The sequence below is a fragment of the Symphalangus syndactylus genome, chromosome 6, assembly GCF_028878055.3.
Source record: "Symphalangus syndactylus isolate Jambi chromosome 6, NHGRI_mSymSyn1-v2.1_pri, whole genome shotgun sequence".
Lineage (NCBI taxonomy): Eukaryota > Metazoa > Chordata > Mammalia > Primates > Hylobatidae > Symphalangus > Symphalangus syndactylus.
The window spans coordinates 112,426,402-112,443,624 of NC_072428.2; the positions used below are offsets into that span (position 1 = coordinate 112,426,402).

The following is a 17,223-nucleotide window of genomic DNA, read 5'->3' on the forward strand; positions in this document are numbered from 1 at the left end:
TTCACATCTTTATTATTGACCCAAATAACTGCTTCGCTTCTTTTGGTTAAATTGATTCAAGACCTGATATATGAATTAACATATCTTGCTTTCCACAGCAAATAACACATAAGTAATATTTTTGCATGATGACAATTTTGATCAACACAGAAACCTAGAATTACAAATAAGCAAAGTAAACCAATATTGAACATTTATTAGAAATAATATGTTCAATGTAAAAGAAAGACAAATGCTTTCCCAATGAAGTGTGAAATTTAACATATTAGATCAATCATGAAAATAAGTTCACAAAATTAAATGTTAGTTTATATTTCAATTTAATAATTTAAAAATATTTAGCTTAAAAATAAACAGATGGCAGCTTTTCTGGTTCATTTTTGATATTAATTTATTATTGGAAGACAAATGCTACTATTCATATTGTATTATGTGACACACACATTGTATTATGTTACATATATAATTGAGAGACAGTGAAAACCAGGGTGCGTGCACTGCATTTTGGTTGGAGAGAACAAAGGATAGTTTAACCAAAGAATGTCCATCAATCTGGCAACTCTAGTACGTTATATTTTAAGTGAAAAAATTGGTTACCAGCCTCATCCCCACCCCTTCAGCTCACCCTCTTCTCTTAGAATTTTTATATATCCAAAGAGTCAAAGAAAAAAAGAAGTGGAATAGATGTGCTTATTAGAGAAATCTATAAATACATATTAGTAATGTCCCAAAAAGATAAGGTTGTCTTCCAGTAAGTTAGATTTTATAATTTTTTTTTATTTTTCCTAGTTATTGGTATGCTTAGTTTTTTAAAAAATAAGCTTCTTTTTAAGTTTTAAGATTTATACTTCATTCTAAAGCACTGGGTTTGTGAAAAATAAATACAAATACATACTTCGAAGAAAAAATATAGAAGAAATAAAGTAGCAACTAGTGCCTCCAATAAAACATATCCCCTGAATATTTTAGATGTAATTCTACCCATATTTTGCTCTTTCAGTTGGGTGTTTTTTTATGTAGTGAAAATAATACCACATGTATAACTTAGCATTTTTGCCACTTAACATATATTGACCATTTGTTTTGCATGTTATTACAACACCTTCGTGGCTATTACCCTTGTGCCTGTATGAATGGTAGATATTAGGTTGTTTCTACTTTTTTTGTTGTGATAGGCATTTTTTGTTTCATAATCAATAAAGCTAACTTAAATATTCTGGGTTAGGCTAGAAAGTAGGGGACTGATCCTGTAAACAAGATCATGATATTCCTCAAACATTGTATCATTAAAAATTTTTAAAAACTTCTAATTTTAAAAATCATGAAAATACTGACCTTTACCAGCTACAGGCCAGCAAAAAATGAGAAACAAAGCATATTTAAATGGGTTGGGAACATATATATTTATACAACTAGACATTTAATCTTTTATTTTCTCAATTTCTACTCGTGATTTTAAAAGCTGTTTTTCTAAAAGATCATCAGGAAAGAAAACAAAAATTGATTATGTAAGTCAAGGGAGGGAGGAAAATACTATGGATGAAACTACTCTCTGGAGTAATTCATGGCATTTCTCTGATAGTTCAGGGTCACTATTCTCATTCTGATGAGGTAGAACATTTTCTTTCTTCCTTTCATCATTCCTTTTTTTTTTTTTTTTTTTGACGGACTCTTGCTCTGTTGCCCAGGCTGGAGTGCAGTGGTGCGATCTCGGCTCACTGTAAGCTCCGCCTCCCAGGTTCACGCCAGCAGAGGTCTGCCCTGATTTAAAACTTTACTAGCAGCCTGGAATACAAGTCAGCTGTTGTTAACAAATTGAAACAATTTCACTTTTTAGTTATAACAAGTAAATTCAGTTCCCATAGCCTGATCAATTTTGCCTTGACAATAAATTGATATCAAATAACAGAAAGGTTTTGTTAGAAACAGATCATAGGGCTGAGTGCTGTGGCTCATGCCTGTAATCCCAGCACTTTGGGAGCCGAGGTGGGCAGATCACCTGAGGTAAGGAGTTCAAGACCAGCCTGGCCAACATGGAGAAACCCCATCTCTGTTAAAAAGACAAAAATTAGGCAGGTGTGGTAGCACCTGTAATCCCAGCTACTTGGGAGGCTGAGGCATGGGAATCCCATAGCCTGATCAGTCCTGCCTTGACAATAAATTGATATCGAATAATAGAAAGGTTTTGTTATTATTTGTTACAGGCAGGTGCAGTGGCTCATGCCTGTAATCTCAGCATTTTGGCAGGCCGAGGCCAGTAGATCACCTGTCAGGAGTTCGAGACTAGCCTGGTCAACATGGAGAAACTCTGTCTCTACTAAAAATACAAAAACTAGGTGGGTGTGGTGGCACTCACCTGTAATCCCAGCTGCTGAGATTACTTGGGAGGCTACTTGGGAGGCTGAGGCACGAGAATGGCTTAAACCTGGGAGGCAGAGGTTGCAGTGAGGCGAGATGGCACCACTGCACTCCCTCTCTCTCCAGAGGCAGACTCTGTCTAAAAAAATTCTGTATTATTCAGCCACAGTCTTAAAGTTCTATGCTAGTGGCTCCTACCCACTTTTCTTGCCATTATGTGCAAGCAACAATAGCCATGAGCTCAGCATATTCCTTGGGCATTCCTTGCACTCAGGATGTTAAGAAAAAATATGGGAACACAAGTGAAGGAAGATGATGATTAAAAAAAAATAAAATAGCTATTAAGTCACTGTAATTATGTGGTTCTGAACTAGGGGCGATTCCTCACCAACTGCAACCCTACCCTCTGGGACATTTGGCAATGTCCAGAGATATTTTTGGTTGTCTGACCTGGGACCAGGTGGGAGACTATTGATATCTATTGGGTAGAGGACAGGGGTGCTGTAAAACATTACATAATACACAGGAAAAGTTTCTTACTCCACTCCCTGCCCCAAAACAAATAATTATCTAGCCCAAAATGTCAATAGTGTTGAAATTGAGAAACCATGCTTCAACTTACAAAAAATTCTGCTTCTGGTCATGATGGCATAATTGAGAATAAACTTAACCTCCTACCTGAACTAAGTATTCGAAAAAAATTTACAAAATTTTTATTAAACGCTGCACGTTGGGCAACGTGATTCCTGAGGGATGGGAAACAAGGTGAGCCTTACAGTCACTCCAGGTTACTGCCAGGAGAAACTCTATAGCCCATGGCACAAGGAACAGGAACCCAGGAAAAGCCCAGTGGTCTCCCTGAGTTCAAAAGATGGAACTGACAGTTCAGGAGGGTCATAGTAACTAGAGTTTGTAGGAAAGAGTACTGGAGAGAAGACAGCTGCCCAGCAAGAGACTCTCAAGATCTGCAGAAGGGCTCTCCCAAGAATTCAGCTGACTACCCATCAGCTCACGCATGTGTAGAAAGGGAAAGAAGCAATCTAAAGGATTCAAGAGGACAGTGCCCCAAACTCACACAGTCTAGAATAGCACTGCTTTTCAGCAGCAAGAATATAAAAGCTCATAATTCACAGGTTATCAGTTAGAGTATTAAGAAAGATGGTGGTCCAGAAATGGGGAAAATGCATCCTGGACTAAACACTGCTTAGTCTTCCCTAACAAAACTTGAAAGCAAAGCTTGAAAGGATTGAATTGTTTCCAAGTAACTTAACTGTGTCTCAGAACAAGCATTTTTATGAAGAAAGCTATACCAAGGCACATCATAATCAAATTGCTCAAAAACAGTGTTAAAGAGAAAAATCTTTAAAGCAGCTAGAGGAAAAAAGGACATTATTTATAGAGGAACAAACCAAAATAGCAGCACATTTCTCATTGGAAAAACAAATGCAAGCTAGAAGAAAGTGGAGCAACATCTTTAAAGTACTAAAAGAAAAATATCTTCAAAATGAGGGTAAAATAAAGACTTTTTTTCATATATAAAGAAGCTAAAAGTATTCATTACCAGTAGATCTGCACTACAAGAAAAGTCAAAGGAGGTCCTTCAAGAAGTAAAAATTTCTATACTAGACAATGAAAGGCACTGGAAATGGTAATGTACATGTACATAACATGTACATACTGGACATGTACAAAATGGACATGTACATAATGGACATGTGCAAAATGGACATGTACATAACATTTTTCTTTCACTTTTAATTTATTTAAAAGATATTGTCTAAGGCAATAATCATAATAGCAATGTATTGTGGGCTTTACAACATATATAGAAGTAAAATATATGGCAAGAATAGTACAAAAGCCAAGAGAGGAGAAATAGAAGTTTACTATTGTAAAGTTTGCATACTATACATGAAGATGTATAATAAATTTAAAGGGTATACTTTAAATTCTAAAGCAATCACAAAGATAACAAAACAATTGGACTCAAATAAAAAATTCCATTTACTAAAGCAACAAAGATGAAATACCTAGAAATAAATCTGACAAAAGATGTGCAAGATCTGTTCACTGAAAACTACAAACATCCCAAAGAGAAACTAAAGACTACCTAAACAAATGAAGTGATACATTGTATCCACAGATTGGAAGATTCAATATTAAGAAGTCAGTTTTCCAAAATTTTCCAAGGACTGACCTATAGATCGAAGGCATTCCCAGTAAAATCTCCAGCAAGGAATGTCAAGATGTTTTAAAAATTTACATTGTACCCCATATATATAAACAATTATTTGTCAATTAAAAGTGAATAAACTTATTTTAAAAATTCATAGAGAAATTCAAAGGACATAGAATAGCCAAAATACTTTTGAATAAGAGAAATCAATTCAGAGGACTTGAACTACCTGACTGTAAGATTTACAAAGCTATAGTAATCAAGACAGTGTGGTAATAATATTAAGATAGATAAACTGACCAAAGAAAGGATAGCCCAGAAATAAACTCATATGTAGTTAATTGATTTTTCACAAATATGCAAGGGCAATTCAGGGTATGATAATCTTTTCAACTCTTTGTGTTAGAACAACTGGACATCCATATGCCATCCATAAATACTGATGCATACCTCTCATCATATACAACAATTAACTCAAAATGGTTGTAAAATGTAAACGCCAAAATTATAAAATTTCTAGAAAAAAGCAAAGGAGAAAATGTTTGCAATTTGGGTTAGGCAAAGATTCTTTAGTTATAACATCAAAAGCACAACTATGAAAAAAATTGATAAAATGGACTTCATCAAAATTAAGAATTTCTTTTTTTTCTGAAAGTCACTATTAAGAGATGTGAAAAGACAAGCCATAGATTAGGAGAAAATATTTGCACATCACGTATCTGACAAACATCTTGTATCCAGAACATACAGGGAAACTTCATTTTATTGTGCTTTGCAGATGTGTTTTTCATAAATTGAAAGTTCGTGGCAACCCTGTGTCAAGCAAGTCTATGGTGCCACTTTTCTAACAACACGTGCTCATATCATGACTCTGTTTCACCTTATGGTAATTCTCACAGTATTTCCAACTTTTTCATTATTAGTGTATCTATCATGGTCATCTGTGAAAAGTGATCTTTGATGTTATTGTAATTGTTCTGGGGTGCCACAAACTACACCCATATAAGATGGTAAACTTAATAAATGTTATATGTGTTCTGGCTGTTCCCCATCTCTCTCCCTTTTCTTGGGCCTCCCTATTTCCTGACACACAACAATATTAAAATTAGGCTAACTAATAACCCGAAATGATCTCTAAGTGTTCAAATGAATGAAAGAATCCCATCTCCCTCACTTTAAAGTAAAAGCTACAAATGATCACGCTTAGTGAGCAAGGTATGTCATAAGCCGAGATAGGCTGAAAGCGAGGCCTTTTGCACCAAGTAGCCAAGTTGTGAATGCAAAGGAAAAGTTGTTGAAGTAAATTAAAATTGCTACTCCAGTGAACACACAAATAATAAGAAAGCAAAACAGCCTTACTGCTGATATGAATAAAGTTTGAATGGTCTGGATAGATCAAACCAGCCACAATATTCCCTTAAACCAAAGCCTAATCCAGAGCAAGGCCCTGCCTTTCTTCAATTCTATGATGGCTGAGAAAGGTGAAGAAGCCTCTGCAAACTGTGAAGCCAGCAGAGGTCAGCTCATTAGGGTTAAGGAAAAGAAGCCATCTCTATTACATAAAAGTACAAGGTGAAACAGCAAGGGTTGATGCAGAAATGGCAGTAAGTTATCCAAAAGATACAGCTAAGATCATTGATGAAGTTAGCTATGCTAAATAACAGATTTTTAGCGTAGACAAAATAATCTTCTATTGGAAGAAGATGCCATCCAGGACTTTCACAGTTAGAGAGAAGTCAATGCTTGGCTTCAAAGCTTCAAAGTACAGGCTCTCTTGTTAGTGGCTAATGCAGCTGGTGACTTTAAGTTGAAGCCAATGTTTATTAACCATTTTGAAAATCCCAGAGCCCTTAAAAACTATGCTACATCAACCCTGTCTGTGCTCTATAACTGAAAGAACAAGCCCAGATGATGGTGCATCTGCTTATAGCATAGTTTACTGAATATTTTAAGTCCACTGCAGAGGCCTGATGTTAGAACAAAAGAATCTGTTCAAAGTATTATTGCTCACTGACACAGCATCTAGTTGCTCAAGAGCTCTGCTGGAGATGTACAAGGAGATTAATATCATTTTCATGCTTGCTAACCCAACATCCATTCTGCAGCCCACAGATCACGAGTAATTTCAAATTTCAAGTCTTATTATTTAAGAAATACATTTTATAAGGCTATAGCTGCCATATATAGTGATTCCTATGAGCCATCTGGGAAAAGTAAATTGAAAACCTGGAAAGGATTCATCATTCCAAATACCATTAAGAACATTTGTGATTCTTGGGAGGAGGTAAAAATATCAACATTTACAGGAGTTTGGAGGAAGTTGATTCCAACCTTCAGGGATAACTTAAAGGGATTGAAGACTTGAGTGGAGGAAGTCACTGCAGATGTCATGAAAATAGCAACAGAACCAGAATTAAAAGTGGAGCCTAAAGATGTGACTGAATTGCTGCAATCTCATGAAAAACTTGAACAGATAAGAAGTTAGTTCCTTTGGGTGAAGCAAAGAAAGTGATTTTTGAGATGGAATCTACTTCTGGTGAAGATGCTGTGAACATTGTTGAAAGGACAACAAAGGATTTAGGATATTACATAAACTTAGTTCATAAAGCAGAGGTAAAGTTTTAGAGGATTGACTCCAATTTTCAAAGAAGTTCTACTTTGGGCAAAATGATAGCAAACGGCATCGCATGCTACCGGAAAATCTTTCATGAAAGAATCAGTCACTGCAGCAAACTTCAACCTTGTCTTATTTTAAGAAATTGCCACATCCACACGAACCTTCAACAACTAGCAACCTGATCAGTCAGCAGCCATCAACGTTGAGGCAAGACCCTCTACCAGGAAAAATATTATAATCACTGAAGTCTCAGGTGATTGTTAGTATTTTTAGCAATAAAGTATTTTAAACTTATGTTTTAGACATGATGCTAGTGCATGCTTAATACACTACAGTGTCGTATAAACATAACTTTTTTATTTTTTTATTTTTTTGAGACAGGGTTTCACTCTATTGCCCAGGCTGGAGTGCAGTGGCGCTATTTCACTGCAACCTCCACCTCTCAGGTTCAAGCAGTTCTCCTACTTCAGCCTCCCAAGTGCTGGGACTATAGCCATGTACCACCATGTTCAGCTAATTTTGTATTTTTTGTAGATACAGGGTTTCATCATGTTGCCCAGTCTGGTCTCGAACTCCTGAACTGAAGAGATCCCCCCACCTCAACCTCCCAAAGTGCTGGCATTAGAGGCTTGAGCCACTGCGCCGGCCAAACATAACTTTTATACACACTGGGAAACCAAAGAATTTGTATGACTCACTTTATTGAGATAGTCATTTTATTGTAGTGGTCTGGAACTGAACCCATAATATCTCCTAGGTATGCCTGTATAAAGACCTCTCGAAACCCAATAAGAAAACAGCCTAATTACAAATTAGGCAAGGTATGTGCAGAGATACATAACCAAAGAATAAATATGGATAGCAAAAAAGCATATGAAAATAGCATTTCTCTATATGAGCAATAGTCAACTAGAAAATATAATAAAAAATATAAGATGCAATAGCAAGGAAAGTATGAAAGGCTTAGAAATTAGCTTAACCAAGAATAAAAAGGGCTCTATGGAAAATTATTAAAATGTAAAGGACTCAGATTTGAATAAATGAAAGGATATTTCATAGTCATGGCTGGGACAACTGAACATTACATAGGTATGGATCTGGAGGCATTCTACGTTTCCATCTCTGGAGGAATGAATAGAAATAAAATGTGCCATAGACTAGGTATCATAAGACAGAAGCCCACTTACATGGTATGCAGTAATCAGAAGAATGAGATTAGATGTATTCATGAAAACATGGACAAATTTTAAAAACACAGAGATGAACAAAAACAGTAAGACTGAATATGATAAAGAATACAAAACCATTTATGAGATTGACGCTAAATGTGCACATACAAAATGCAAATTTGCAAAATGAAAAACACAGGAAATTCACATTAAATGCTGTAGAACTGTAGCTTATAGGGGAAGGGACAGAGACTGGCCTATGGAGAGGAAAGAAACAAATTTATAAAAACTTGGTTTTCAACAAGAATCAAAACTCGGAGGGAAAAAAAAAAATAGATCAGCTGGATGGAAGAAAATTGTTTTGGGAAGAGATTTGACTTGAGTTAATGTTGTGCTGGAGGTGAGCAATGAACAGAGCTCCAGAGGAAAAAAGTTCTACCCAGGGTTGAGGGAGTCTTATACTTTGATGCCCTGTGCAGGCACAGCCCAGGGATAAATACCCAATTCGGCACTTGAAGTAGGAAAGAAGAGTGGATAAGAGCTGTGCTGCAAGAGAAATGCCTGAGTGAGCACCCCTGTGCATAGCTGGGGAATACCCAACAAGTTACTATGTACCGCTGTGGCAAGAATCTGATGAAAATGATGTAAGGAATTCATAGGTGTCTGGAGTTGATCCAAGGAGGACACAGACTACATGGACTTCATTGCTAGGTGCCCTGGCAGGTCCATAGTGATGAGCAGTGCATATAGCACATAAGTAATGAAACCAATGACAGAAGTCATGCCTAAGGCCATGTGAACAGAGAACAGTCTTAGGCTAGATGCTACATTCAACGATATCACAGTTTTATGTAATCTCTCTGAAACTTAATTTACTATGGATCACATGGAAGAAGAGTGGGGGGAAGAATCTTAAATTAATTGAATTTTAATCTGTGACTCAGTTGTTTTGAATTAGTGAGTTAAAGTTTTTTGGCAACATTAGAAATTAAAATTTAAGATATGTTCAATTGTAGAAAAATAAAGTTACACTTCTGTACACCTTAGCTCTGATGAAACACTGTTATCTGCTGTGCCATATTCTATGCCTATTACCCGGAGGGTGAGAGGAAGGCGGAAGCAGCGAATTAAATTTTCAAATACAGGGAAAACATCAGAATGTGCTCTTTTTATTTTATTTTACCTTTTAAGATGACAATGCTACTAATTTTAAAGAAGAAATTTTAAATCAATGAAAAAATTAATATATAATATTCCTAAATAGTTCTCACTACATACAAAAAACAGCCCCCAAATAATTACGATAATCTATAAGTATGGTCTGTGGTTTCTAAAATAAATAAAAAGCTCATGGTTCACATTTAACTATTTGAACTAAAGTGCCTTTGTTTAGGATGCCCAGAAATGATACTGAAGGGTATCTAAAAAGAAAAGAGAATAGTTACTTGATGCATGAAAAGCAGAAGAAAATAATGCATGTCAAGATGTTATTCCCTTTGAGAAGAATCTCAAGAATAAAAAGCCACAAGTTGAGCTGAAAGTTAAAGACAAATACTTATTACAGGTAAAACAGGATAAGCTTTGTAAAGAAGTACAACAGGTTAAAACACTTGGTTTAGTGATTATCAAAGCTATGTTTGAAGATGTTTTGACCATCATTCCATAATTATTAAACATCAGTCATTTAAAATTAAAAATTTAGTTCTTAACAACTTAAGGTAGCATTCAAAAAGTGACATATCTTTAAGGTACAAGGGGAAAAAAGTTGGTTTTATGACTTATTATTTTTATCAATCTACAACAAAAAATAGACCTATTATCCTTCTGGGGTATTAAGAATAATTCTAGAAGGTAATGATTCATCATTTTGGTATTCTGAAATCCTATCAAAGCAAATTTGATTTTGCAATACTTTTTCCATATCTATAGGAGACTTAAGTCAAAATCATAATAAACTAAAATAAATTTTCCTTTGAGAAGTTTTGGAGAATTTTCTTACGTGCTCTTGAGATTTCTAGAAATACCCTAATGCTTGACAAATCCATGATTGGAAACCACATGTACCATTTACTCCAGATTTATGTGAAAAATTAGATAACTGATTATATGACTACTAATATGAACTATTTTCATTTAATTAGGAATCAATTAATGATGTAAACTATAATAGTGAACAAATTTGCCTCAATTTTATATCTTATTAAGCCTATTAATTGATAATCAAATTATTTTTTAACAAAACTTACAAAGCTGAGCATCTGCATGGAGAGTTCCTCCTTTAGGATTCAGTTTCTGGGTTTGAATTGTAGGAACTGGTTTATATGATTGACCTGTGGCCCTATACATGGCTTGAACCCATAATATTCTGTCCTGTTCATCATCACTGGCAAAGATTACAGTATCTCCTTCTTTAACAGCATTAAAGAACATACGACCACCCTGAAGGCCTGTGGAGGAAACAAAAAGACATAATTAAAAATTTACAGGATTGGCAGATTTTAGTCTCATTCACTAACTGACCTCATGGAAAAGAATGGCTTTGATATTAGCAGTTAAATGTTTTAAAGAATACTTAGTTTAAAGGATCAAATCCACAATCAAAGATTTGAAGAAAAACAATAACAAAAAGGGTTAAGCTCCCATATCACCTCAGAAATAAAAAATAACCTAGAGAAACAGTCCATGACACAGTATCATTCTACAAGACATATAAACACACTCCATGGAAATGCATAGCACAATCTGATATTTCATGCCAGAGAAAGAAGTTTTATCTGTTGGCATATTTGCCATTCTATACATGGGAAAAATATATAATGATTAAGACAAAAATGATATTTCATATTGCATGTATGTTATCTTTTATAAAATTCTTTCACAGAAGATAATATTTTGCATTTTAAGTGAACAATTTGTTAATATAATCATAAATTTCTATTTCTTAATCTCTATTCACCAATATTTAATCATTATGTTTATTAATGTCTACATTTCTTGATCTTAGATATTAATGTCATTAATATTCATTCAATTTTTTAAATATCAGGTGTCCAATACTCTTTCCAGTATTAATATGAAGGGAGAGAGAGAACTACAAGAATGTATTGTTGGGGAGAAAATTAGTAGTTACAGTAATTCATTTGCCATTTCTTTGCCTATTTCCGCTATAACTTTTGCTTTCCAGCGAAGAAGTTTCTGAAAACATTGTAATATCTCATATAATTATTCCATGACAGTGAATTTTACACATTTCAACCTTGAGCTAAAATAATAATAAATATGATGAAATATGGCTAAAAATACAAGCCCTCCAAAAGAGATAATTTGAATCTCATAAAGTCTTGCCCAGGTATATAAGTGAAATATGCACCCTATTCATCGAGAGGGGTTTAAATTGTAGAACAGACACAGGATATTTATAAGAATTCCATGCATACATACATGGCAGGGAAAGTGACTCAATTAAGATTTACCTGGGTGGGGATCGGTATAATCCACAGTATAGCCTTCAAGCTGCATTAATTCTTGTGGTTCAGACTTTTTTTCTCTATAACTGCACATAGCAAAGGTATATTGGCTAACCTGCTTGAGAAAAAAAAAAAAAGTTTACAGATTAGTCACATTAAATTTACCAAATTTAACTTTTGTTTTTTTCTTTATCAAAATACTCTTTTCCCAATTAAAAATATAACATAATTTGCACATAAATTATTAAATTTTAGCATTTTTCAAAACCTAGCTCAGAGATTCAAGCACCTTTCGTTTGTCAGCTTGCATTTGTTGGGTCTTCTATGCCTATGATACAGCATTCCCCAAGACAATGATTTGCCGCTCAGTATTAATAGAAGCACCATAAATAAGTATTCATGTTGATACGTTTGAGATCATTAGCCTATTAAGAAGGTAAATAGCCTTCTTTTACTTCATGGTTTCTTACAGCTTTTAATATGCTAACGTAGGCTATAAATCTCTAAGAGTAAGATTAGGAGTAGTCCTAGATTTACATAAACATGGGACCACATTTTCAAGCATATTTATATCAAGACTTTTAACAAAGTGAAAAAAGATCTCACGCCTGTAATCTCAGCATTTTGGGATGCTGAGGCGGGCGGATCACGAGGTCAGGAGATAGAGACCATCTTGTCTAACACGGTGAAACCCCATCTCTATTAAAAATACAAAAAATTAGCCAGGCGTGGTGGTATACACCAGTAGTCCCAGCAACTCGGGAGGCTGAGGTAGAAGAATCCTTGAACCTGGGAGGCAGAGGTTGTAGTGAGACGAGATCACGCCATTGCACCCCAGCCTGGGTGACACAGCGAGACTCCATCTCAAAAATAAATAAATAAATAAATAAATAAATAAATAAATAAATAAATAAATAAAACAAAATAAAATAAAAATAAATCTCACTAAAAGTTGAGAATTTAATGGCCACATAATGAAAACCTCAGGCAGGGCCAGGATGGAGTAAATTTGGGGCAGCCAGTGACAACATTGCCAAGATCTGGTCTGCCTCTTAATTCTTCTTGTCTTTTGGAATTGGCCTCATTTCCTTGTGGTAAAGTCTTACTAGAACCATAGCTGCTTTGAAGTCACCTACCTGAGTGTGTCTGCTTGGATCACAAGGCCATATTTGAACAAAATACTGTAAATGGGGAATGTTTCATTAGCCCAGTTTGGGTCAAGAGCTCGTGTATGCAGCAAAGACGTTAGATGCTACAACAGGCACACTCTTACAAGGTCCCCCAACAGAGATAGAGGGAGGTTCTGCTCCCAGCAGGAGAAAAGGCTGTTTGGTGGATATACATCTAAATTGCAAAATATCCTACAACACAAAGTCCATGGAAAATAGTTTGGTTAGTGTATTTTTTTTCTTTTTTTCTTTTTTGAGACAGGGTCTCACATTGTCACCCAGGCTGGAGGACGCTGGCACGACTATGGCTCATTGCAGCCTCCACCTTTGGTGATCCAATGATCCTCCCACTCAGCCTCCTGAATAGCTGGACCACAGGTGCATCTACCATGCCCAGCTAATTTTTAAAAATTATTTGTAGAGAAAAGGTCTCTTTCTGTTACCTGGGTTTGGTTAATGTTAATTATTTCCTTTTTCTGTTTTTAAACATAAAATGAAACTAAGGAAACATAGTACCTTTCAATAGACAGTGATTACTTCAATAGGACCCCAAAATAAACTAATTATGAAAAACAGAAAATATGGGCTACATTAAAATCAAGGAATTCTCTTCATTTAAAGGGTATCATGAAGAAAGTAAAAAAGGCAAAGCAACAGACTAAGAGAAGATGCATGCAAAACATATATTCAATCAATAACTCACATCAGAAATACAAAGAACTATAAATCAACAGGGAAAACTCAGAACACATGTTAGAAAAACAGGCAAAAGATGACTACTCTTTTTTATTTTCACATCCACTCTCTGTACCTGAGGCCAGAAAGAGAGGTTTGAGGTAGTGACAGGTGTAAGATGCAGGGATCAACACTGTAACTTTTAAAAGGAGAAAATATATTTTCTGTTCTGAGAAAAGAAGAGCTCTTTTCTCTGCTCCTCTCTGCTCTTCTACAAAGTAAAAGGTGCAGGTCATTGTGAAAATTACTATGCTAGAGACCACTAAGTTGCATGACAAATTGTGGATTTAAAACTGAAAATTAACACAAAGATAACACTTCATTAGAAAAAATGCTGATTAGATAAGCAAAAATGAAAATGGTTACTAGTACACAGTGTGGGTGATGGAATGAAAACTGGTGTGGACTTTCTGGAAGGCCATCTGGCAACAGGTTCTATGATATACTTATGTTTTACATACATCACATTATACATAGGTACAAAGATGTAACACATTTTTGCCAAGTGTGGTTATGTTTAATCTTTTTTTTTTTTTTTGCCAATTTTGGTGAGTGGGAAATACTTTCACAGTTATCTGAGTTTACAATTCCCATCACAATAGGACTGAGAATTTTCCCTTATATTCGATAAACATTTGAGGTTTTCTTTTCTGTGAGTTTCCTGATCAAATACTTTGCTCATTTTCTAATATATCATTTCATCATTTGTACCCTTTTCTATAATCAATTTTGTCAGAGGTTTATTCACTTTTTTAACATGTTAACACGACTAGGCTATAGTATCCAGTTATTTAATCAAACACTAATTTAAATGTGGCTGGGAAAGTACTTTGTAGAAATGGTGAACATCTACAATCAGTTGACTTTAAGTAAGGGAGATTATCATCGATATGTGGGTGGGTCTCATACAAGCAGCTGAAGGCCCTAAGAGCAAAAACTAATGTTTTCTGAAAAAAGACATTTTGCCTCAACACTGCAGCATCAGCTTCTGCTGGAGTTCCAGCCTGCTGGCCTTTCTGGAGAACTCTTACTGATACAGTATCAAAAGGCTATTTTTTATGCATTCCTTTGGTCCAGCAAGGAACGTATCTCAAGGAAACAAATGGAGAAGTACTCAAAGATGCGTATGCATTGTGTTCACTGCAGTATTGCATACAAGCGGTTTGGTTAAAATATATTATGGCATGACTATATAGGATAATACCATGAGCCATTAAAAGAGACGTGACAGATTTTTTTCTTAACATGTTAACCTAAGATATAACATTTCTAAGATATAACATAAAGAGCAATTTAAAAGCAAAAATGTAGAGTGTGATTCTGTGGGTAAACATTATATGAATCAAAATATATGTTAAAATATTTACAGTGATTATTACAGGATGGTGAAATGATAGGTTATTTTATTTTTTCAGTGTTGAGTTTTTTAAAAGAATATACATTATTTTAAATCAGAAAAAATAAAGTTATTTCTATTTTGAAAAATAAAACATTAAGCCTTAATGGGAGAGATTGCGACCAGTATCTTGTGATACTTGTGGTTCTTGCTATACTAAATTTTCCTAGTGTCTTTCCTCATCTTACAGACAGTCAATAAATTTACTTTCTCCCTTGCATATGTCTAAGGTTTACAAATGAAAGTCAGTTGCTCCCATAAGCGTTTTTATTTTTTGGTAATATCTTAAAGGTTTCAGTTTCCTTGTGTTAAAAGGTATAATTGTGTGGGTGTTTTTGGGGGTAACGGTTAAGGGGTTGGAGGTGGGGGTGTTGAGAAGTAAACAATAACAGTCCAATTGTATTTGTTCTAAAAAGAAGTCCTTTCTCTTACTCTAGAAAAATAACTTAGTTCAAAGTTTCACTATTCCTTCATAAAGCTATTTTACACAGCATTGTCTTAAAATATTATGAAATATCTCCAACATAAAGAAAAGTACAATAATACACTAACATGTATATGTTCATCATTCAGTTTTGTTGAATGGTAATTTCTTAGAGATATATATGCTTTAAAATGTATTTTTTTAAAGGACAGATTCAATTAATGCCTATATATACTCATCCAAGACAATTTCCTTTCTCTTCTCAGAGATAAACACCATGATGACTTTTCTGTTTATTATTTCCATGACGTTTTGAAACTTGTATCACATATAAGAAAACTGATAAACAACATCAAGTACTTTTTGCATGTTTCCAAACTTCATATGAATATATCATACATATTATTCTGCAACTTTCTCCCCCAAAAGTTCAATGTTTCTGATGCTTAACCATCTTGATATAAATATTGTTGCTTGAATCGTCACACTTTAACCACTATCCCAGTGATGACTTTCATTTTTCACTTGTTGTCCTCACAAACAATGCCATGATGGACATTCTTGTACGTCTCGTCTTCTTGATCACATATGTGACAGCTTCTCTAGTACCACATCAAGGAGTGGAACTGCTAGGTTGTAGGGCACGCAGATCTTCATCTTTACTGAATGTTGCCTAGCTTCTTTCCAATTTGTACATACTATATATACTTGTGGTATATAAGCACTCCAGATATAATATTAATACATCTTTGCCAAGCTTGGTATTTTAAATCTTTTTATTTTTTGCCAACTTTGATGGGTGAGAAGTGGTATTTCACTATTATTTGAGTTTACAATTCTTATTACCAATAGGACTAAGAATATTCTCTTCTGTTTATTAGTCACTTGCGGGTTTTGTCTTCCTTCCTGATGGAATAATTTGCTCATTTTTGAATGTATCATTTAGCCATTTTATACCCTTTTCCATAATCAATTTTGCCAGAGATTTATTCACCTTTTTAATGTTCTTGAGAAATATTATTGCATTTTGTTAATCCTCTGTTGTTTTTCATTTCCTTAATTTCTGCCATCTTTCTTACCTATTCATTTGGGAGGTTTCTCTTTAATTTTATTTATTTATTTATTTATTTATTTATTTATTGAGACAGAGTCTTGCTCTGTAGCCCAGGCTGCAGTGCAGCTGCACAATCTCAGCTCACTGCAACCTCCACCTCCTGGGTTCAGTCGATTCTTCTGCCTCAGCTTCCCGAGTAGCTGAGATTACAGGTGTGTCCCACCAGGTCTGGCTAATTGTTTGTGTTTTTAGTATAGACGAGGTTTCACCATGTTGGCCAGGCTGGTCTTCCAAGTCCCGACTTCCAGTAATCCGCCTGCCTTGGCCTCCCAAAATGCTGGGATTATGGCGTGAGTCACCACGCCTGGCCTTGATTGTTTTTTTAAACTCATGTAATTAGCTTATTCATTTTTAATTCATTTTTAATATATGCATTTATGTTTATTCTAAGTTCATATTAGCCTCATCTCACAAGTAGCATTTTTATGAGTTCCGTTCCAAATACTTTTCATTTTTATGATTTCTTTTTTATATTGGAGCTACTTAGAAATACGTTTTTAAGTTTGGCTTTGTGGTTATATTTTTGGTTTTTTAATTAATTTTCACTGTTATCAGAATAATTCTGAATCTTAGTATTTTTTGAAACATGTTCTGCTTA

General features: G+C 34.8%; 1 protein-coding gene across 20 annotated transcripts in view; it reads right to left on the reverse strand.

Annotated features, from left to right (window-relative positions):
- CADPS2 (calcium dependent secretion activator 2) overlaps positions 1 to 17,223 on the reverse strand; it is a 565,017-nt gene that overhangs the window by 164,203 nt on the left and 383,591 nt on the right. For 11 of the 20 annotated variants that reach the window (XM_055283832.2, XM_055283827.2, XM_055283819.2 and 8 more), the window contains exons 10-12: positions 11,794 to 11,902; positions 10,567 to 10,767; positions 1,336 to 1,344 (exon numbers count right to left, since the gene is read on the reverse strand). In XM_055283832.2, the coding sequence (XP_055139807.1) occupies positions 1,336 to 1,344; positions 10,567 to 10,767; positions 11,794 to 11,902 (319 nt within the window). Of the gene's footprint in view, positions 1 to 1,335; positions 1,345 to 10,557; positions 10,768 to 11,793; positions 11,906 to 17,223 lie in introns of all 20 variants that reach the window. The other 9 variants (XM_055283833.2, XM_055283836.2, XM_055283825.2 and 6 more) reach the window with 3 other exon arrangements.